General features: G+C 28.2%; 3 protein-coding genes across 3 annotated transcripts; 2 read left to right on the top strand and 1 right to left on the bottom strand.

Annotated features, from left to right (window-relative positions):
* The first annotated feature begins 3,385 nt into the window (after positions 1-3,385).
* On the top strand, positions 3,386-3,799 carry LOC111301010 (S-protein homolog 1-like). Its single transcript, XM_022896536.2, has one exon. The coding sequence runs from the start codon at positions 3,386-3,388 to the stop codon at positions 3,797-3,799; it is 414 nt and encodes a 137-aa protein (XP_022752271.2).
* Positions 3,800-9,736: 5,937 nt separating this feature from the next.
* On the bottom strand, positions 9,737-13,838 carry LOC111301013 (WAT1-related protein At1g25270-like). Its single transcript, XM_089748117.1, has 8 exons — positions 13,696-13,838; positions 13,530-13,592; positions 13,326-13,442; positions 13,010-13,253; positions 12,766-12,921; positions 12,354-12,505; positions 12,038-12,261; positions 9,737-9,876 (listed from the first exon to the last, which is right to left on the bottom strand). Exons 1-8 carry the CDS (start codon positions 13,836-13,838, stop codon positions 9,737-9,739), a joined length of 1,239 nt encoding a protein of 412 aa, XP_089604243.1.
* Positions 13,839-21,396: 7,558 nt separating this feature from the next.
* LOC149513814 (S-protein homolog 1-like) lies at positions 21,397-21,810 on the top strand. Its single transcript, XM_089748119.1, has one exon. It carries the CDS (start codon positions 21,397-21,399, stop codon positions 21,808-21,810), a length of 414 nt encoding a protein of 137 aa, XP_089604245.1.
* The last annotated feature ends 1,674 nt before the right edge of the window (positions 21,811-23,484 follow it).

A 23,484-nucleotide genomic window follows, 5' to 3' on the forward strand; every position in this document is an offset into this window, starting at 1 on the left:
ACAAAAAGTTAAAATTAAAATAAAACTAAAAATGTTATTAATGAAAAGGTAAATCGAAATACATGTTAAAAATTTTTTCGAACTCAATTGTTAATGTTTTGAAAATTTCTTTTAAAAAATTATTAATTACTGCAACAAAGCAAAGCAACTTGAGTAATATTTCACAAACTCTATTATATTGGACATTGTTGCTTCCCTTAGAAAACTTTGGAATGCTTTTGTTACGGAATTAACCATCAAGTTCCCTCGGTTTGAGAAAAAAAATTATGTAGTTCCCTATGTGTAAATACTAAACTTAGCAATGATAAGGTAAGCTCTATCGATTGAGTTTTTCAACCATCGAAAGAAGTTATATAGGTTGGGTATCTCAACCAATATAGAAAGCTTTATAATTTTGAGTATCTCAATCAAGAAAGCTCTACAGGTTAAGTTTTTCATCAAGGAAAGAAGTTTTATAGGTTAAGTATCAACCAATAAAGAAAGCTTTATAGGTTGGACTAAGTTAAATGTTAAATGTGAAAGTCTAAGCATTTTGAATTAGCAAGATATTGAACTTGAAAATTTTAGCCTTTAAGAAATTTTCAGACTTCGATTAGGTTCTACAAGTTAGTAAGCTTAAAAGGCTTGAACCATATAAAAAGTTTAGCCTTTGGCGAAAGTTGAAAGTGAAAGCAAATAGACATTCTTCCATTTATTAGAAAGCATTTGTCAAGAAAGGCTAAGATATCTACTAGTTTATATAAGTCATGTTGAAAATGAATCTTAACACAATGTTAAAGCATCTGTAGATTGCATTGCTGAGGCACTAGAGTCCCCTTTGTGATGTATAATGCTGAAAACTTTGAGTTCACTGCAGAGAAAATGAAAAAAAGATTGTAAAAGCATTTAGGAAGTTTATGCAATATCTTTTAGAATTTAGCTCAAAGTGGTGGAAAAGGCCACAGTTAGGTCTTTAGTGATAAAAAAAGTAATTTCATATATATAAAAGACTAAAAATTTCATTTATGACCTTACTTTTTGGAAGCTACTATCAGTGATCGTGGTGTGAAGCTTTCTTCACTAAAATTTCTTTTCTGCTCTAAGTTGGTTAAAGAACCAAAGTGAACAAAATTTTATTGCCTGTTGTTTTCATGGTCTTTTACATGACACCTAGTCATTTTCCAAAACGTGTTGTGTATTTCTTTCTTTGAAATTTTCCAAACACTGCTGGGTCAATTTGACTAGATTGCTTGAAGAAAATTTGTATTTATCCGGTTTTCATGCTTTAATAATTTTTACTTGTATGAAATATTCACTATCCCAGCTTGGGTGCTGTCTCTATTGCTGTTAGTTAACAAAATGATTGTTGAATACAGAAGCATTACTTTGTTATGCTTTGCTGGGGCTATCAGGGTTCTTTGTTACATCCTGTGATTGAAGAGTGCGTAATGATTTGGCTCAGCCTTGTCGAGAATTATACCTCTGTTGCTGTCAGCGGGGTATAACTCTACTTGTAAACTTCGATGGACGTTGTTGAATTATACTGTCAGTTTGATATTTTAGCATTCATCATTAGTTTTGCTAAAACTTTGTCAACTTCATGTCGTTGATATACTAAAGGAGAATGCTTAAATCACTTAAACAGGGAAACTGCTGCGATTTATCACCGTCGACCTTATCTTCTCTTTCTCTTCCTTGGACCCCTCTTCTGCCAAATTTTGTCTCATGATTGGTATAGTAGAGTTCATTTCATGTTTATCTCTATGGTTACACCTTATATGTCTATATATGCTTATGTGCAAACCTGCAGCCAACACATGCACAAATACGTGGAAAGGAAGTGGCAATTTGCATCAAATTTTGTTCATGTAATGTTCAAAACCTTGCATGTCTTATACTATGTTTCATCTCTTTAGTCAATTACCCAATAATGTGCAATATGCAATTTACTAATTCAATGTGGAGGAAATGGTGGGTTTCCTTCAATCTGAAAGGAAAATCTACGCTCAAACTGTCAATTGTCATATATTTGGAGGCATCAAATAATTTTTTTAATCCTCCCCTCTTTCCCTCTTTTCTCTTTACTGATATGAAATGTGTCAATTATTTGTCCATTTATTCAACACAAAGAGTAACATTAGCAATCCTTCCTAAGGTAGCAAATTGTTGTTCTTTAACACAAAAAAGAACTCCACTTTAACCCTTTCACTGTTTTTTTTTACATTAACATCCTCTACCTATGCTCAAATCAATATTTTATTTATTTATCCTCCTAAGGTTTACTGTGCTGCTGTATACATGTTTTCAAATTGGAGCATTAAAGATAGCTCAAACCGATGATGTCTTTGGATGTTCTGTCACGTAGCTATTACTGTATCTCTGATTAATCGGCACTCACCTTTTCCTTCTTCTCTTTGAGACTTGTCACATTATGCATCTTTGTTTTGCTTTCCTTTTTCCTTTTGGTCTTGTTATTTATTTATCATGTGCCATCTGCACATTTTAGAAGAGTCTACCCTGAGTTGCACTTCAAGTTTGAAAATTATATTGGCTTCATTTTTGCTCATTGTATTATTGACCTAATTCTAAACCTTCCACTTCTCTTCCTCCTTCCCTTTCCAGTTCTCCTTTCATCGGTTAATCCTTGTGTTATTGGGGTGCCATTGTTATCGCTGCTGACACCGGACTGGGTTAATGGGGAAACAGAATATAACTTCAAATGGTCTGAAAAAATTTTTACTAGGATCTGATTTACTTTAGAGCAGGTTGCATTTGCTTCTTATTTATTTGAGATACTAGGCTATTGAAGTATGATTATATTTGTTAAATGTCAAAAGTATGATTATGTCATACTTGTGATTTTGATTATGATTATGATTATGATTCTAAGTTTAAATGTCAAAAGAGATAAGCATAAACTTATTATAATGATTATATTTGTTATAAAGTTATGTAGTCTAGATTATAACTCAACTATTGTCAAATCATAGATTGCTGTTTTATCTATCTCTTAACCTCTATCTATGAAATCTATTGGCTAATAAAGTAAAATAATTAATAATAAAGTAATAAAGTAATAATTGTTAAAGTTTTAGAAATATTATATAATGCTGACGTAAGCAAATAAAAATATATTAATATAATGACTCAAATCAAAATATAAGAATTTATTTGGATACAATAAAATATTAAAAGTTTTTTAATAAATTTATGATATTTCGAAGATAAGAACTAATTTATTCACAATGTTAATTTCCATATATGACTTAATTCACTTTGCAAAATATACTCTATCCAAAATATACTCTAATATGAGCTAATACTTGCATCAAGAATTAATTCTTCAACTATAAAATGAAGAAGTAACAAGAAACTCTAACATAAAAACAGCAAAGAAATCAGAGAAATGGGCATTTCCAACAAATTCATGGCCATCCTACTTGTAGTAGCCATTGCCTTAAGCCAAATCAGTCTTGCTCATGCCGGAAAGAGATATTATGTTCACATCATCAATGGGTTGAGCGACAACGAATTGACTATACATTGCCAATCCAAAGATGACGATTTAGGTGTGCACCTAATCCAAATGTCCAAAGAATGGTATTGGACATTTGAGGCTAACTTTGGGGGAACGACACTTTTTTGGTGCAACATGAGTTGGGCAAATCACCATGGACGTTTCGATGTATATTGGGTCAATCGCGAATTGCTTGATAAGTGTGATTTCAAGGAGTGTTTTTGGAAAGCAGAAGATGATGGGTTATATCTAAAGAACAACAAAGACAATTCATGGATTCTGATCTATAATTGGGATTCTTGATTCTGTTTTTCGTTATTTTGTATGATCTTTCTTAACATTCACTTTTATTAATAAAAAAAATGAATGAAGAGAATAAAGCTATTTATTTTATAGTACATGCTATTTTATTTTCTCTTTAGGTTTCTAATAGGTTTTATTTTTTTTCTTTAAACAAAAAAAAAAAAAGGTTGTGTTCTTCTAACAGCAAGCAAATTCATGCATATTGTATCGGTAATAATATTATCTTTTAAAAAAATAGGAATCCCTTAGTAAAAGATTAAAAAAAACAACAATGAAAACAAAATAAGCATGAATAAGCAATCGAATACACAAAAAAGCATGAAATGTTTTATCTTAAAATCGTATATCCAATCTAATACCTAATAATTAATATAAATTTATAAAAGATAAAAGTTTTATCTCTTTTTGAAATCTAAATTGTCTAAATTAGTGCTTTTTATATTTCTTTAACTATTATATTAGCTTTCTTTTTTTAATATTTTTTTTGTTGATAATTAGTTTAAAGATAATTGGGAATATATGGGAAAAGTCTTTCACCAGTGGTGTCACTATAATAAAAGTTGATTTCACTTTTGGTTGGTACTATATGTCATGTAAGAAACTATATGAAATTGATGGAAAATTTCATTATTATTCCTGCTAGGTTAATGCTCCTAATCCAACTCCAAGGTAATTTGTATTTATATTTTTTATATTTGATACATAAAAAATTTATTATTCCATAATGATAATAAAAGTATTTTAAATTATTATATTATATTATAATTGTATAATTTTGTATTTTTTTAGGTACAAGTTGAATATTGAGGCATATGATAATTCTAAAAAAGGCGATATTCGTACAGTTCAATACAAAAGCTAAGAATTTAATTAATAGAGATATCGATGATCTTTATGAAATATTTGCTAAGATATTGAGTTAAAAAATATTTTAATATTATTTAATATTCAAATTAATCGAATGACATATTTATACTTATGATTTAGGAAACTGGAGATTATAAAATCCAAGAGATATTTGAAGATCTCTGAGATAAAATTTGAGTGTTCAAGACGAGAGCAACCAAATATAATCTTGAGACAAGTAGTATCAAACTTATAGTGAATAAGAAGTATGATTATGATTCTAAGTTTAAATGTCAAAAGAGATAAGCATAAACTTATTATAATGATTATATTTGTTATAAAGTTATATAGTCTAGATTATAACTCAATTGTTGTCAAATCATAGATTGCTGTTTTATCTATCTCTTCACCTCTATCTATGAAATCTATTGGCTAATAAAGTAAAATAACACCTACTTCAAATATAACAAGAAATACTTAGAGAAAGAATTTCTGTATCTTTGCTTCAACAATAACTTATGAAAAAATCTCCCATGAAAAAAGTTTGTATTTTAGATTGATTTTAAATATGAAATTTTTAATTTATTGAAATCGAAAATATTATTGTTTTTGTTTAGAGATTTTTTGGATTTAATAAATTATAGTTTGAGTTTTCTTTAGAACTGATGATAATTGCATAAATATATTCAATATGTAATTAATTTTTTTATTATATTGAAATATATAAATTTGAATAAAAATAATTATAGAAGTTATGAGTTGTTCATAAACTCCATAGCTTATATTATCATTTTAAATAATTTATATTTACATAAGATTTACTGATATGTGAATATATTTTTATGCATCATACGAATTTAAAACTAGTTAAAAATAAGTTTAATGGACTAATAATTATTACAATTTGCATACTACAAAAGATTAAATTGTCATCGTAAAGGCAATAAAATTTTTAAATTGTAAAAAGGAAGTTAAAAGTAGAATTTTAACCTTGATTTTAAGTTGAATTGTCAACTTTTATATTTAACAAAGGAGGTAGGCTGAAATGCCAATCTCATTTTCATCTCTTAACATAGTTGTTGATAGGATTTGACCCAGCACGTATCTTGCCTATTTCAGTGTCAATTTAATTTTTGGAGATGTTCTTCCTTTTGAAAAAAAAAATTTATAATAAATTTTATTAGTGAAATATATAAATTTTTTATTAAAAAGCCAAAGATTGCTAAAAAGTTTCATTATTAGCATTGAAAAAGGTCAAGAAAAGGTCAATAGTAAAGAAATTAAAAATCATGAAATTTGCATTTATTGTCTGTGTTTGTGTTGATATGGGCGAAAAGCCATCCCATTTCACTCGTTTTCTTTGCTAGCTTTGTAGTGTAGGTATAGTTTATGGCAAAGTCACCGCAAAGGTTGTTTTCAATGCACATGATTTTGTTTGTTCCGAATATGTTATCCATGTCTTTTTTTTCCATTGACTTCAAATATTTAGCCAGAAATGAATTAATAGACTATCTTCATATTACTTCCCATACACCAAAAAAAAAAAAAGAAAAAGCTTCTAAATTTATAAAAGCATGACAGCGCTTGAAAATGCTACCAAAAAAGTTACCAAATCTTTGTTTTTTTGTAGTGCAATGACCTATCATATTTTATTTTTTTTTATTACATTTATGTTCATATTTGCCCTTCATCAACAATACGAAGAGAAATTCGAGGATTAGGTTTCAGCTTTTATCTTTAATTAAGGTAATTTCGAATTCAATTCTCCAAATATAATATATTTAAATTTTATTTTTAAAAAAAATTACTTTGATCTAATTAAATTTTATATCAGCTTCATATTAATAATGCAAGGAGAAATTCAACCATTAGGTTTTAGTTTTTTTCTTTTATTATGGTAATTTCAAATTCAATTCTCCAAATAAAATATATTTAAAATTTACTTTTAAACAAAATTACTTTGATCTAATTAAATTTTATATCAGCTTCATATCAACATCTTTCGTTAAATGATGTAAAAGTAATTTCCATTTTTTTTCTTTCCTGTAGCTAAAACGCAACAAAACTTATGGCAAATCTTATTGCATCACATACAAAGCAATTTCTTTTGATTTCTTTTTTTTTTTAGCAAAATATATTTTTATTCTCAAAATCTTAAAACATATTTACTTAAATTCATATTCCTTCAAAAATCAAATTTTACACAATAATCAAATTCACTACAGCACATTCAAAGTCGCAGTTCACTTCTTTGTAAGTTTTATTATTATCATTTTTATCAAGTAAATAGAAAAAAAGGCAACCCCTTTTTTTTTCCTTTTTTTTTTCTTAATTTTCCTTTCTTCTATAATTTGGACTATGAAAATAGAATTTTGTTGGGACTTTGCCCATTTTAAGATGAACTAAGTTAGAAATTTTTTTTGGGTTTTTCAATTTTGTTCTTGATCATCGTTTGATATGTTCTTAACATATTCTTTATTTTCTGTTGAGTTGCCTAGCAAATCTGATAGAATTAAAGTAGGATATCCGCTTTGTATTGCAGCTGGCTTTACCAACATGTTTCCTGCTCGGAGGTGTGGGTCCCTTAACTCCCCATTTAACTCCCCATTACACCCAAAGAAACAATGGAACTAGAGAAGTCGCGGAGTTGCAGTCCTGAAGTCAGTGAACGGAAACAACGCCCTTTTCTTCTTTCCATCCTATTCTCATATTGTTTTCGCCAACTTCGAGAGGGACATGGAATCCAACTAGATTAAAATACCTTTATTTAAGTATAAAATTTAAATCAGAATAAAGATTTTACACTATTTTAGTTAAAGAATAAACTCCAATAGATTTGGGTTCAAAAATATGGGATTTTTTTCTAAATTAAAGTATTTTTAAATTTTTAATTCCTAAAATAGATTGATTCTAATCTTATTTCTCAAATTAAGGTATTTAAGCTAAGTCAAATTCATCATTGAAACAATCTTAAAAAATTATTTTAAAAATAATATCAAATTAAAAAATAGTTAAAATATCATTATTTTAACATGTTTAAATATATTTTGGATTAAAATTAAATTTAAAAATATTTTTCCTTCTGCATATGTTAGAGTTTTTCCCTAAACTAAACTAAAGTACTTTGCAATCTTATTTCTTTAATTGGAATATTATTAAATTTTATTTTAAAAATTAGGTAATATTATCCGATTCTTCCATTTTTCAACTCATTAAAACTTTGATAAATCTATGATTATATATATATATATATATGTATCTCTTTTTTTTTTTTCCAACTAAATGGAAATTACTTAAAAAAAAGAAATTTAATACAACATGATTTCTGAAATAACAATTCCCTCCACTTAAAATTATCTAATTTCTGAAATGATCAACTCACAAATATAGAATCAATGCCTCGTGATGCTACCAGCTTTTGAAAATTGCTACCATGCTACCAGCTTGTGAAATATTTTTCATGATGCCAAAACCTAAGGAGATTCAGAAGTTTCTTCAATCATAAATTGCTAGTCAACGTATCCATCACTGCAGTTTTTTATAATGATTTCAGGGTTTCCAACTCCAAGCAAAATCCAGACTTGTAAAATATGCAATATCCAAGCAACTCTATAGAACAAACTTCAGTCATGAATAGGCTCAATCAACACAATTTAAATTAATAAAACCTGCTTATTCATGGGTAGTCCTTCAAAAAAATTAAAAAGAATCTTCTTGATATTTTGACAGAAATCCAATCTTAAAAAAAAAAGTTGTTCAGTTCTCTCATCTTTAACGAAGCGAGATCATTTACAATATACATGTTGTGATTAACATGTGAACACATGATTGTGAAATATATCAGTTGCGGTTTCATTTTTAGTGGGAGGATGTCCATAGACACTTCATAAAATTGAAAAATAATAAAATTTAAAGAAAAAATTTTCACTGAACACTTCGAAACTTTTCTTTGAATACTTCCAAAGATGGAAAAAAAAGATAAAAAAACTTTTTTTTCCTAAAACACCATAAAATTGATAAATTTATTAATAATTATTTTATATATTATAAATAGACACCTTTAGAAAAATTATGGATCCGCCATTAAAACCTACATTCTCACTTTAGAAATTTGTGCCACATAAATTCACATGGCAACATCCTAAGTAAATCTATTTAAAGGTCAAGCTATACGCCTAAATCCAAAAACTCGTTCAATTTTTTAGAGGGTTTGAACAAAAAATAAAAACTCTTTAAACAAGTTTAAATATAATTTTTAAACCCATTTAAATTCTAAATCAGGTCTTGGACAAAAAAATTTTAAGCCCAAGCCCACTCGATCCAACCGTAATTTACATATATATAAGTTTTTTATTTTTATATAAATGTGAATTATATATTAATTCACGTATTTATAAAATTTAAAAATAAAAATTATATATATTTTTTATTAAACTTAATTTTTACTTTTATATAATATTTATTTTAATTTATATATATGAATTAAATATAATCCCATTAAATTTAATTGAATTATATATTTTTAATATTTTAGTATATAAATTAAGTTTAATGGGTGCATTCAAAATTTTTTTTTTTAATTTGAATCAGGCTTGAAAAAATTTTAAAGCCTAAAATTTCAAATTGGGTCGGACTTAAACAAACATATAAGATATTAAAATCAAATATGAACTCGGCCTAAACCCAATCCGACCCAACTCATTAATACCTCTAATCGTAAAATTGAACCAAAAAAAAAAAAACTAACTAATGCTGAAAAACCCAATTCTACAAAGTTTCATGATTTTGAAGCGGTAAGAGTGAATTAGATTCAAGAATTCAATTTAACTAGCTTGTAACATGCACGATGCACAGTTAATTTTTTATTTTATAAACATACAAATATAAATAAATGATCATTATATAATAATATATAATATTTTATATAGGTGTAAAATCAATTGGTTTGATGTAGTTTTATAGCTTTAAGTATGATTAATATTTTAACAACCCAACCATTGAAATGCTCAATAGCTATTCTAGAAGCCATTTCATAACCCTCTGCAATCTGGATGGGATGAATCCCACGTTCTAATAGCCACTCTGCCTGCTCTAAAAGTATCCAGCCATGACAACAACACCAATCGTCCCATCACCAATTTCATAATCTGGACTTCGGGATAGTTCAACCATCAATTGGGCAATTTGATTGTCAACATCGATTTGCTCCAATATCGTCGCTCCATCATTTGCTGACAACATCCAAAAAACAAGTCAGGAAACTTTGAACACGATCTAGTGTATGATTTCACTAAGAAATCAAAGTACAGAAATATAAATTTCAAGATGCGTTTTCCTCAAACATTAAGTCAGCAAAATTTTAACTAAACCAAAGTTTCCAATTGAAGACTATTAAGTTTAATAAAGAAACTATAAATCCTGAAATTACCAATAAAACCTACATTTATCTTCACAAATAGCTTATTCTAACTAACTTCTTCTTTCGAAGCTCCAAGCCAAATAGAACATTAATCAAAAATAATTTTTTAAAACCTAATCGAGTAACCAGGAACTTAATGATCAAGCAAAAATTAGAAAAAAAAAAAACACAAAACAAAAGAGTTGGAAATGAGTTAACTGATGGTGACATCGCCGTCGGGGTTTTGGAAAATTATCTACGCATAATCTTAAGTTGTTAAAAGAATACAAACCAAAAAGATAACAGAAAATTAGTAGAATATAACCAATGTGTTGTTAAGCTTTGAAAGATTGATACTTCTAACCCTAGATTTTTTAAAATGAGAAAGAGAAAAAGGCATTTAAAGGCGAAATCAAGAATTTTTCTCATTAGAGTAATGGCAATGATGGAATTGATTTGAGTTGCTATGGTGAGTAGCTGATTTAGGCAAACAATCATCAAAACTTTAAAAATTAAAAGAAAAAAAAAAGCAAATAAGCTTCGACAGATTAACCAAACATACCTGAAAAGAAGATTTACGACAAGAAATAATGGAAATCGGAGAGGTCGCTGGCACATGAAGCAGATGCAGGAGCTGAATAAAAAGCGATGGTGGCACAAATAGAAGAAACAAAGGCGAAAAATTCTTGGGTGGAGACACCGAATTTGCAAATTGAGTAGTGTTCATTGATTTTTCTTTTTTTTAAACAATTTGTTTTTTGGATTTTTTTTTTTTTTGCTTTTTAAAAGAATGGCTCCTAGTATTTTTATGGCTTTGCCTTTTTAGTGGAAAAAATAAAGATTATCAACAGTGAGGGTGACAGTTATTATTAAATGTTTAGACGATACTTTTCGTTTTTTATTTTTTTTAAGTCAAGATTATTTTTTAATAATAAAATTATTTTTGTTTATTATTCTTATAAAAGGTAAAAAAAATTAATCAAATGAATATCATTTAAGTACAACTAATAAAAATTATTTACTAAATATTATTTTGATTCTTAACTTTTATTAAAATGAAAAATAATTTTTCACTATTTTTTTTTACAAAATAAAAATAAAAGAGTTATAAAATAAACTCTTTTTCTGAAGATGCTCTGCAGTCTAACCGTGGGTTTGAGGCTGATTTCATTTACTTTGCTTAGAAAGTTATGAAAATATTACGTAGATAAATTCACGTTTGTCCGTCATAAACAATACGAGAGTTCACTTAAAAATAATATGACGAGAAGTTCTAACATTAGGTTTGGGTTCAAAAATAAAGAAAAGATTTTTTTCATGTTTCAAAATTATTGAATTTAAAGTTTATAAATGTATTAAATCCATAGGTTTATTTCAATTTTGAGAGAGTTTGAATAAAAAATTAAAACTTGTTAAATAGATTTAGGAACAATTTTAAGTCCGTTTAAATTTTAAGCTGAACTTTAGACAAAAAATTTAAAACTTGAACTTAGTTCGACCTAGTCCAAATTTATATATATATACATTTTTTATTTTTATGTATATGTGAATTATATATAAATTAATTAATATATATAAAAATTAAAATAAGATTTATATATATTTTATTAATTTTAACTTTTATATAATTTTTATTTTTAATTTATATAAATACGTAATTGAATATAATTCTATTAAACTTAATTTAAGCATATTTTTTTAATTTTTTATTATATAAATTGAGTTTAATGGGATTTATTTTTTTAATTTAGATTAGGCTTGAAAAAATTTTAAAGCCCAAAATTTTGAGCAAAATTGAGCTTGACAAACATATAAACTATATGATTAATATTAATTTAAATTATTTTTATTTTTAATTTATTTTTATAATTTAAAATTATTAAATTTCAATCGAATGTATTGTTTGCCTTTGGATAGAACAATGTCTAATTCAACTTGTACACACACTCATCACTTATTTATAGGCTTGACATCAAGATCTATCTACTTAGCACCCTCAAGATCAAGATCTTCTTCACTTAACTGTATCTCAACGCGCTGAAAATCAGGATGATCTCTTCTTAATTGTGTCTCAACACTCTCGATATCAGGATCATCTCTTCTTGATTGTACTTGAACAGTCTGGATTGCAAGATCATCTCTTCTCGACTGTGTCTCAGCACTCTTCCCCCACAACGTGGCATATGTTCCAATAATAATTAGTAATCCACCTATAACGCTGTTAATTTTGAACAAAAAAACACCCCAAAATTAGTGGAATATATGATAATGTTATTTGATCACAAAAGTTGAAAGAAAGTTATTAGATACCTCCCTAGGTGAATCTCCTCGTGTAGTAAAGTAGGGCCCATGAGTGCTGTAAAGATGAGGGCTAAAGGAGAAGTCGCGAAGACAAAAATTGGTCCTTGTTGTCGTGCGCACCATGTTGCAAGCATTACTGACAATCCAGATGCAAGGATGCCCTATCCATTTTATTAAATGAAAGAATAAATTTAGCGGTAAAAAAATATCATTTACTTTTAACTTCTAAAACTTGTTTGTAAACTAAAGCTTAGTATTTCTATCTCTTTTTGTTTTCTCCTCCTAACCCTATCACTGTAGTTAAAAGTTTTTTCTTATTTCAAATATAAGATATAAAAGCATATTAAGAAATGTAATAGATAATTTTATATATCTACAAAATTAAGAAAAAAAAAACAAAATAAAATTAGTAAGTAATTACCGAGTAAGTTATGGCGCTAGCATCCTGCGCCAAGTACCAAGCAGACCAATCCCTCTCTATAGAGATAGCATATATAGTGGAGAGTACAGTGCTACTACTACACATAAACAATAAAGAAGAGAAAACTGGGTAGGAGTATGTCCTGCTCATCATCGTCTAGTTAAAACAAAGGGAAAAAACTAATTGTTAATAATTTATATTTTATTTTAATATAGTTTATATTAAAATTCAAATATATGCATACCAATATGGTAAGAAAGATCGCAAAACAAACACAACTGCTGAAAGCTAACATGATCCCATATACTGGCCTTTGCACTTGGGTTAAAGCTGCTATCCCATGATGCTGTAATAAATCCACAGAAGTGGACCATAGATGGATGTTTGGTCCACTGTAGAAGCTAATAATCATGGCACCTGTGATGCTAATGACGGTGCCAATCAACTTAAACTTACCAGGCCAAGTGGCTAAAGTGAAAGTCTCCATCCTAAGAAAACAAGTAAATATCCTTAGATCCAAACTTTGTTTTTTTTTTTTTTTTTTTCAAAATTTCCAATACCTGAAAACGATTGCCAGCATGTAAGTGACGGCAAGAGATAGATTTGAAATTGCTGCCAAGTATGTCACAGAAGCAAAAGCAAAGCTGGCTGCAAATATATTCTGCCCTAGTGCTCCCCTTGATTCCACGAAACAAAATTTAAATTAATCAATAGATAATTAGGTTTTAAATAGAAAATTAAATTTTAAAAAATAAAGTGCATACCCAAAAACTCCAGCTAAGATGCCTAAACCAGCTATCCTCCATGTCAATGCGAGCCTTGTACTCCTGCAAAAAATTTTTTTTTTTTAAATTCATACGCAAATTATGAATCAATATATTATTTATTTCACATTTAAAAAACATATAAATTTAGTTTTTAAAAACGTACCTATCAACTATCAATGCAAAGGGGAGTATACATATTGTGGCGACGATGAATTGATATACCACCAAAATTCGTAAACTAAAACCGACGTTATAAGACACCTTGTATAAGATATTAACCCCAGCGCCAATGACTTGTGTTAACATCATGCCAAGAATCCAAAAAAACAACCTTGTGTTCATGGTGCTGGAACTAATCATAACAACGTTAGTCTTAAATTGCAAAAAATAATATATTATATTTTTTAGAATCATGCAGTAGACATCATGCCCGGGAAAGCTATTATATTTTTAGAAAAATATCATCACCTAAATATTATTACAGAATCACTACTCAGATTCTCTAAAATATCATTATTAAATCCTTATTATATACATGAATAATATATCAACCATGAATTTAAACATGAGATATTAAATTAAAATAAGAATGAGAATCTAAACAATAAAAGAATTAACAATACATAAAATTAAACTTATAATTGAATTTAAACAATCATAAATAAATTATAAAATATAATTAAAATCAAACACACATAAAAATAAATAAACTTTATTAAAAACATATTTTATATTTTATATTTTAAAAATTTACTTATCACAATATTCTAAATAAAGAAAGTTACTACTTTATTTTTATTATTATATTCATATCAAGATTAAAAGAAATATATGAGATCCATTACTATGGTCCCACGTCATCCCTTTTTACTGCCTAAATGGTGTTAGTATTCCATTTTAAACCAATCCATTAAAAATGCAAAGAAGAAATAAAGAAAGCCACAATGGTCCCCTCGCCATGGCCTTTGTTTCTTCTTCATATGTGGCTTTCTTTTTTTGACACTATTTCTTTATAATGAAAGAACACAAGCAACCTACATGCAGCAAGCAACGCCTCATACAATGACTACAAACCAAGAAGAGAAAACAGTGACACCATCAAGGTCTCCCAAGTACACCCATTACCACCCTACCTTCCTTGAGACACTACCTACATATGACATCTTTTCTATTTCATTTAAAAAAAAAAAAAAAAAACCAATCGATATGAAACAGTTAAGAGACACTCAGCTTTGATAACAAGGACAACAAGAACCGAAACTAGATGGCACAAACTAGTAAAACAAATCAACATGGCGTAAGCTTTCCTACAAGTAGATGCATGGAAAATAAACCATAAGCAAGGGACATGTTGAAACTTTAAGTCTCTTTAAACACATAAGGCAGCAAACATATGAATGATGGAGCTTTAAGACATGCAGCTTGAAACTTCATGGCTTGTACCAGAACCCACACGTGAAACTAAGAGCTGGAAAAGAAAGAAAAATTCAAAGTTTTAGACATTTCTTCACCCTCTAACAACTTACCTCCTTACTTTAGAAACCACCTTCGGTTAAAGCCTTCTTTCCACGTCAAAATGGGATGGACTGTATACATAAAAACATCCAAACCGTGACTGCTTACGGAAGCTAAGCAGCACGGTTTGGCGGCAGCTTTCCAGGTCTCTCTTTTTTCTTTTTTTCTTTTCAACTCATACTAACCAAAGGATGACCATGAAAGATGGAAGAGAAAAGGATTTGGCAAGACTTTATGGGATGAAGCCGATTGCTGCAGCTGCCATTGGAAGAGACAGGGAGCATTCGGCCAAACCAAAAAATCAGAACTTCATCTCTTTTGCAAGAACAAAATAAAACAGAAACATAAATCAAACACAGCTTGAAACTTTATCAACAAATAGCAAACACAAAACATACAAGGAACACATGAAAAAAACTTTGTAGAGCAGATTATGGGGAGTGCAAGATGGCATGAAAATAAAGAATAGAAGTAGCAAATAAGCGCCCTTAAATGGCTGCTCACCTTTGCAACCTTACTATTTTCTCTTGGTTTCTCTCCCTTCTTTTTTTCGCTCCTTTTTTTTTTTTTCAGAAGCTTCCTCCCCCCCTTTTTTTTTAGCTCTCTCCTCCTCTCTTGCCCTGCTCCAGCAACTTCCACCTCTCTTTTTGTTCGGCAGACCCAAGGAATGCCAAATTTTCATCTTACTCAATGAGGGCCCATTAACGGGAAGCCGCGTGCGGAAGGAGTTATAGGCCCATTTCAGCCTTCCATGCAGCATACACTCCATGCATTAATTGGAAACGTCAATTCCTTTACCATTTCTTCCTTAATAGAAATAAGTTCAATGGACGAATAATTATTACTATTTGCATACCATATAAGATTAAATTGTTATCGTAAAAGAAATAAAATTTTTAAATTGTTAAAAAGGAAGTTAAAAATACAATTTTAATCTTGATTTTAAGTTGAATTTTCAACTTTTATTTTTAACAAATGAGGTAGGCTCAAATGCCAATCTCATTTTTATCTTTCATCACAAGTCACAGCTGCTGATAGGATTTGACTCAGCACATATTTTACCTAGCTCATCAGTAACTTAATTTTTGGAGATGCTCTTTGTTTGGAAAAAAATTTTATAAGAAATTTTATAAGTAAAATTTATAAAACTTTTAGTTAAAAATAAGTAAATCAAAATTAAAATAATAAATAATAAATTAAAATATTTCGTCACATAAATCAATAATGTAAAATTTTTAAAAAAATTAATAAATTATCTGCATGAACTCTTTAATCCCAATTATTACCCAAATAATGAATGCATTTACGAAACTAAACAGCAATAACAAATTACAAAAATCATTGTATTATCATTAAACCTAAAGAATTAAACTATAACTACAATTAATAAGAACAAGCATAGGAAAATTATAAGAATTTTCTTGCGGGAAAACATTCTAAAAATGAAGTTGATTGTTCAAGCACATGGGTATCCCAAAATAGAAAATTTCTGGCCAAATAGAAAGTGCAAGGTTTCAATAATTATAAAATATTCTGCCCATGAAGGATCTACGTTGTAAAGTCTTCATTATATTGTAAGGACATCAACAAAGTCACATCAAGTCCTACATCACAATTTATTTAAAAAAAAAAAAAACAAAGAAACTAATTGTAGAAAGTCAAATTAGGATGCAGTTCATTATTGAAAATTTCTTTAAAATTTCGAATTAGAGTTCACTTTAATTGGCAAGTATTTTTAGGTCTTTCTTAGGATTACGTTAGTAACAATTACGTTTTCTCTAATTTTGGATATAGTTTTTAACTTAGAATATGGTGCTGGCTGAGGGCACACGCAATGGTGCATTAAGCTAGCTCTTATGATTAAAAAGCCTGAATATCATTAACTGAGCTTAAGGGATGTGATATAAGATTAATTTGCAAATTACCCTTCTTGTCTTGAAAGTTTGAAAAACTAAGTGTAAATTAATAGGCAATTAAACAAAAAAGATTCAAGCTTCAATCTTATTAATTACAAAAAATTCACCCTTAATTTTAAAAATTCAAGTGATGTTTATAGCTTTAATTAGTGCTTAAATTCAGAATTTAAGATGAAGTTTTTATCATAGGTCGATTAGGATAATTATTTTCTTTATCATTACTATTAATATGCATTAAAATAAAAGATATGCTCTTCTGTAACGTGCCATCAAAGATAGTAGCATTAATATGTATTAAAATATTCTTTTGAAGATTTTTGATCCCAATTAACAAAGATTTTGTAAAACGTAATCTACAAATATTCATAAATAGTAAACAATTAATTGACTACTACTAAAATAATAAATAAATAGCTCAGCTCAAACAGAAAGAAAATAGAGAAAATTAAAAACTAAAGAGGAAGTAGAAATTACAAAATTACATGCACATTAAAGAAAACCCAATGCATTACCTTAAGTACCTGTGAATAAATGAACACGTGAATTTCGCATCACATACTCAACAAAGTAAGTGGCAATGTGGCATGGTCCAGAATTTGTATAAGTGGCATTAATATTAAAATATTATTTTTTTTGTTTATATTTTTTTATTTGATATAACACTGACAAAATTAAATAGAGAAAAATATCACACAATATAATATAAATTTTAAATGAATATATATATTTTCTTACAATTTATCCATAATAAAAATTTATTTCAATGATTTCTTATTCTACATAAAACTTTTTTCTCAACTTTTCTATCGTGCCGATTAAAATGTTAAAAAATAATAGAAGAAGGATAATAAAATATATTTTTTAATTTTTTTATAGTGAGATTAAATTTGTACTATCAAATAATTAATTATCTATGAAATAATTATTATATCAAGTACATCAAACCAATAATCATTTATAAATTAGATCAGACTCGTCATGAGAAAAATCACACTTAATTAGTGTGATGACAACAAAGTGATGAAGAAAGAATTTTAATAAGAAATAAACAAAAAGTTAAAATTAAAATAAAACTAAAAATGTTATCAATGAAAAGGTAAATCGAAATACATGTTAAAAATTTTTTCGAACTCAATTGTTAATGTTTTGAAAATTTCTTTTAAAAAATTATTAATTACTGCAACAAAGCAAAGCAACTTGAGTAATATTTCACAAACTCTATTATATTGGACATTGTTGCTTCCCTTAGAAAACTTTGGAATGCTTTTGTTACGGAATTAACCGTCAAGTTCCCTCGGTTTGAGAAAAAAAATTATGTAGTTCCCTATGTGTAAATACTAAACTTAGCAATGATAAGGTAAGCTCTATCGATTGAGTTTTTCAACCATCGAAAGAAGTTATATAGGTTGGGTATCTCAACCAATATAGAAAGCTTTATAATTTTGAGTATCTCAATCAAGAAAGCTCTACAGGTTAAGTTTTTCATCAAGGAAAGAAGTTTTATAGGTTAAGTATCAACCAATAAAGAAAGCTTTATAGGTTGGACTAAGTTAAATGTTAAATGTGAAAGTCTAAGCATTTTGAATTAGCAAGATATTGAACTTGAAAATTTTAGCCTCTAAGAAATTTTCAGACTTCGATTAGGTTCTACAAGTTAGTAAGCTTAAAAGGCTTGAACCATATAAAAAGTTTAGCCTTTGGCGAAAGTTGAAAGTGAAAGCAAATAGACATTCTTCCATTTATTAGAAAGCATTTGTCAAGAAAGGCTAAGATATCTACTAGTTTATATAAGTCATGTTGAAAATGAATCTTAACACAATGTTAAAGCATCTGTAGATTGCATTGCTGAGGCACTAGAGTCCCCTTTGTGATGTATAATGCTGAAAACTTTGAGTTCACTGCAGAGAAAATGAAAAAAAAAATTGTAAAAGCATTTAGGAAGTTTATGCAATATCTTTTAGAATTTAGCTCAAAGTGGTGGAAAAGGCCACAGTTAGGTCTTTAGTGATAAAAAAGTAATTTCATATATATAAAAGACTAAAAATTTCATTTATGACCTTACTTTTTGGAAGCTACTATCAGTGATCGTGGTGTGAAGCTTTCTTCACTAAAATTTCTTTTCTGCTCTAAGTTGGTTAAAGAACCAAAGTGAACAAAATTTTATTGCCTGTTGTTTTCATGGTCTTTTACATGACACCTAGTCATTTTCCAAAACGTGTTGTGTATTTCTTTCTTTGAAATTTTCCAAACACTGCTGGGTCAATTTGACTAGATTGCTTGAAGAAAATTTGTATTTATCCGGTTTTCATGCTTTAATAATTTTTACTTGTATGAAATATTCACTATCCCAGCTTGGGTGCTGTCTCTATTGCTGTTAGTTAACAAAATGATTGTTGAATACAGGAGCATTACTTTGTTATGCTTTGCTGGGGCTATCAGGGTTCTTTGTTACATCCTGTGATTGAAGAGTGCGTAATGATTTGGCTCAGCCTTGTCGAGAATTATACCTCTGTTGCTGTCAGCGGGGTATAACTCTACTTGTAAACTTCGATGGACGTTGTTGAATTATACTGTCAGTTTGATATTTTAGCATTCATCATTAGTTTTGCTAAAACTTTGTCAACTTCATGTCGTTGATATACTAAAGGAGAATGCTTAAATCACTTAAACAGGGAAACTGCTGCGATTTATCACCGTCGACCTTATCTTCTCTTTCTCTTCCTTGGACCCCTCTTCTGCCAAATTTTGTCTCATGATTGGTATAGTAGAGTTCATTTCATGTTTATCTCTATGGTTACACCTTATATGTCTATATATGCTTATGTGCAAACCTGCAGCCAACACATGCACAAATACGTGGAAAGGAAGTGGCAATTTGCATCAAATTTTGTTCATGTAATGTTCAAAACCTTGCATGTCTTATACTATGTTTCATCTCTTTAGTCAATTACCCAATAATGTGCAATATGCAATTTACTAATTCAATGTGGAGGAAATGGTGGGTTTCCTTCAATCTGAAAGGAAAATCTACGCTCAAACTGTCAATTGTCATATATTTGGAGGCATCAAATAATTTTTTTAATCCTCCCCTCTTTCCCTCTTTTCTCTTTACTGATATGAAATGTGTCAATTATTTGTCCATTTATTCAACACAAAGAGTAACATTAGCAATCCTTCCTAAGGTAGCAAATTGTTGTTCTTTAACACAAAAAAGAACTCCACTTTAACCCTTTCACTGTTTTTTTTTACATTAACATCCTCTACCTATGCTCAAATCAATATTTTATTTATTTATCCTCCTAAGGTTTACTGTGCTGCTGTATACATGTTTTCAAATTGGAGCATTAAAGATAGCTCAAACCGATGATGTCTTTGGATGTTCTGTCACGTAGCTATTACTGTATCTCTGATTAATCGGCACTCACCTTTTCCTTCTTCTCTTTGAGACTTGTCACATTATGCATCTTTGTTTTGCTTTCCTTTTTCCTTTTGGTCTTGTTATTTATTTATCATGTGCCATCTGCACATTTTAGAAGAGTCTACCCTGAGTTGCACTTCAAGTTTGAAAATTATATTGGCTTCATTTTTGCTCATTGTATTATTGACCTAATTCTAAACCTTCCACTTCTCTTCCTCCTTCCCTTTCCAGTTCTCCTTTCATCGGTTAATCCTTGTGTTATTGGGGTGCCATTGTTATCGCTGCTGACACCGGACTGGGTTAATGGGGAAACAGAATATAACTTCAAATGGTCTGAAAAAAGTTTTACTAGGATCTGATTTACTTTAGAGCAGGTTGCATTTGCTTCTTATTTATTTGAGATACTAGGCTATTGAAGTATGATTATATTTGTTAAATGTCAAAAGTATGATTATGTCATACTTGTGATTTTGATTATGATTATGATTATGATTCTAAGTTTAAATGTCAAAAGAGATAAGCATAAACTTATTATAATGATTATATTTGTTATAAAGTTATGTAGTCTAGATTATAACTCAACTATTGTCAAATCATAGATTGCTGTTTTATCTATCTCTTAACCTCTATCTATGAAATCTATTGGCTAATAAAGTAAAATAATTAATAATAAAGTAATAAAGTAATAATTGTTAAAGTTTTAGAAATATTATATAATGCTGACGTAAGCAAATAAAAATATATTAATATAATGACTCAAATCAAAATATAAGAATTTATTTGGATACAATAAAATATTAAAAGTTTTTTAATAAATTTATGATATTTCGAAGATAAGAACTAATTTATTCACAATGTTAATTTCCATATATGACTTAATTCACTTTGCAAAATATACTCTATCCAAAATATACTCTAATATGAGCTAATACTTGCATCAAGAATTAATTCTTCAACTATAAAATGAAGAAGTAACAAGAAACTCTAACAAAAAAACAGCAAAGAAATCAGAGAAATGGGCATTTCCAACAAATTCATGGCCATCCTACTTGTAGTAGCCATTGCCTTAAGCCAAATCAGTCTTGCTCATGCCGGAAAGAGATATTATGTTCACATCATCAATGGGTTGAGCGACAACGAATTGACTATACATTGCCAATCCAAAGATGACGATTTAGGTGTGCACCTAATCCAAATGTCCAAAGAATGGTATTGGACATTTGAGGCTAACTTTGGGGGAACGACACTTTTTTGGTGCAACATGAGTTGGGCAAATCACCATGGACGTTTCGATGTATATTGGGTCAATCGCGAATTGCTTGATAAGTGTGATTTCAAGGAGTGTTTTTGGAAAGCAGAAGATGATGGGTTATATCTAAAGAACAACAAAGACAATTCATGGATTCTGATCTATAATTGGGATTCTTGATTCTGTTTTTCGTTATTTTGTATGATCTTTCTTAACATTCACTTTTATTAATAAAAAAAATGAATGAAGAGAATAAAGCTATTTATTTTATAGTACATGCTATTTTATTTTCTCTTTAGGTTTCTAATAGGTTTTATTTTTTTTCTTTAAACAAAAAAAAAAAAGGTTGTGTTCTTCTAACAGCAAGCAAATTCATGCATATTGTATCGGTAATAATATTATCTTTTAAAAAAATAGGAATCCCTTAGTAAAAGATTAAAAAAAACAACAATGAAAACAAAATAAGCATGAATAAGCAATCGAATACACAAAAAAGCATGAAATGTTTTATCTTAAAATCGTATATCCAATCTAATACCTAATAATTAATATAAATTTATAAAAGATAAAAGTTTTATCTCTTTTTGAAATCTAAATTGTCTAAATTAGTGCTTTTTATATTTCTTTAACTATTATATTAGCTTTCTTTTTTTAATATTTTTTTTGTTGATAATTAGTTTAAAGATAATTGGGAATATATGGGAAAAGTCTTTCACCAGTGGTGTCACTATAATAAAAGTTGATTTCACTTTTGGTTGGTACTATATGTCATGTAAGAAACTATATGAAATTGATGGAAAATTTCATTATTATTCCTGCTAGGTTAATGCTCCTAATCCAACTCCAAGGTAATTTGTATTTATATTTTTTATATTTGATACATAAAAAATTTATTATTCCATAATGATAATAAAAGTATTTTAAATTATTATATTATATTATAATTGTATAATTTTGTATTTTTTTAGGTACAAGTTGAATATTGAGGCATATGATAATTCTAAAAAAGGCGATATTCGTACAGTTCAATACAAAAGCTAAGAATTTAATTAATAGAGATATCGATGATCTTTATGAAATATTTGCTAAGATATTGAGTTAAAAAATATTTTAATATTATTTAATATTCAAATTAATCGAATGACATATTTATACTTATGATTTAGGAAACTGGAGATTATAAAATCCAAGAGATATTTGAAGATCTCTGAGATAAAATTTGAGTGTTCAAGACGAGAGCAACCAAATATAATCTTGAGACAAGTAGTATCAAACTTATAGTGAATAAGAAGTATGATTATGATTCTAAGTTTAAATGTCAAAAGAGATAAGCATAAACTTATTATAATGATTATATTTGTTATAAAGTTATATAGTCTAGATTATAACTCAATTGTTGTCAAATCATAGATTGCTGTTTTATCTATCTCTTCACCTCTATCTATGAAATCTATTGGCTAATAAAGTAAAATAACACCTACTTCAAATATAACAAGAAATACTTAGAGAAAGAATTTCTGTATCTTTGCTTCAACAATAACTTATGAAAAAATCTCCCATGAAAAAAGTTTGTATTTTAGATTGATTTTAAATATGAAATTTTTAATTTCTTGAAATCGAAAATATTATTGTTTTTGTTTAGAGATTTTTTGGATTTAATAAATTATAGTTTGAGTTTTCTTTAGAACTGATGATAATTGCATAAATATATTCAATATGTAATTAATTTTTTTATTATATTGAAATATATAAATTTGAATAAAAATAATTATAGAAGTTATGAGTTGTTCATAAACTCCATAGCTTATATTATCATTTTAAATAATTTATATTTACATAAGATTTACTGATATG

Source organism: Durio zibethinus, chromosome 18, assembly GCF_047325235.1.
Source record: "Durio zibethinus cultivar Kanyao isolate XHJ-2024 chromosome 18, ASM4732523v1, whole genome shotgun sequence".
Classification (NCBI taxonomy): Eukaryota; Viridiplantae; Streptophyta; class Magnoliopsida; order Malvales; family Malvaceae; genus Durio; species Durio zibethinus.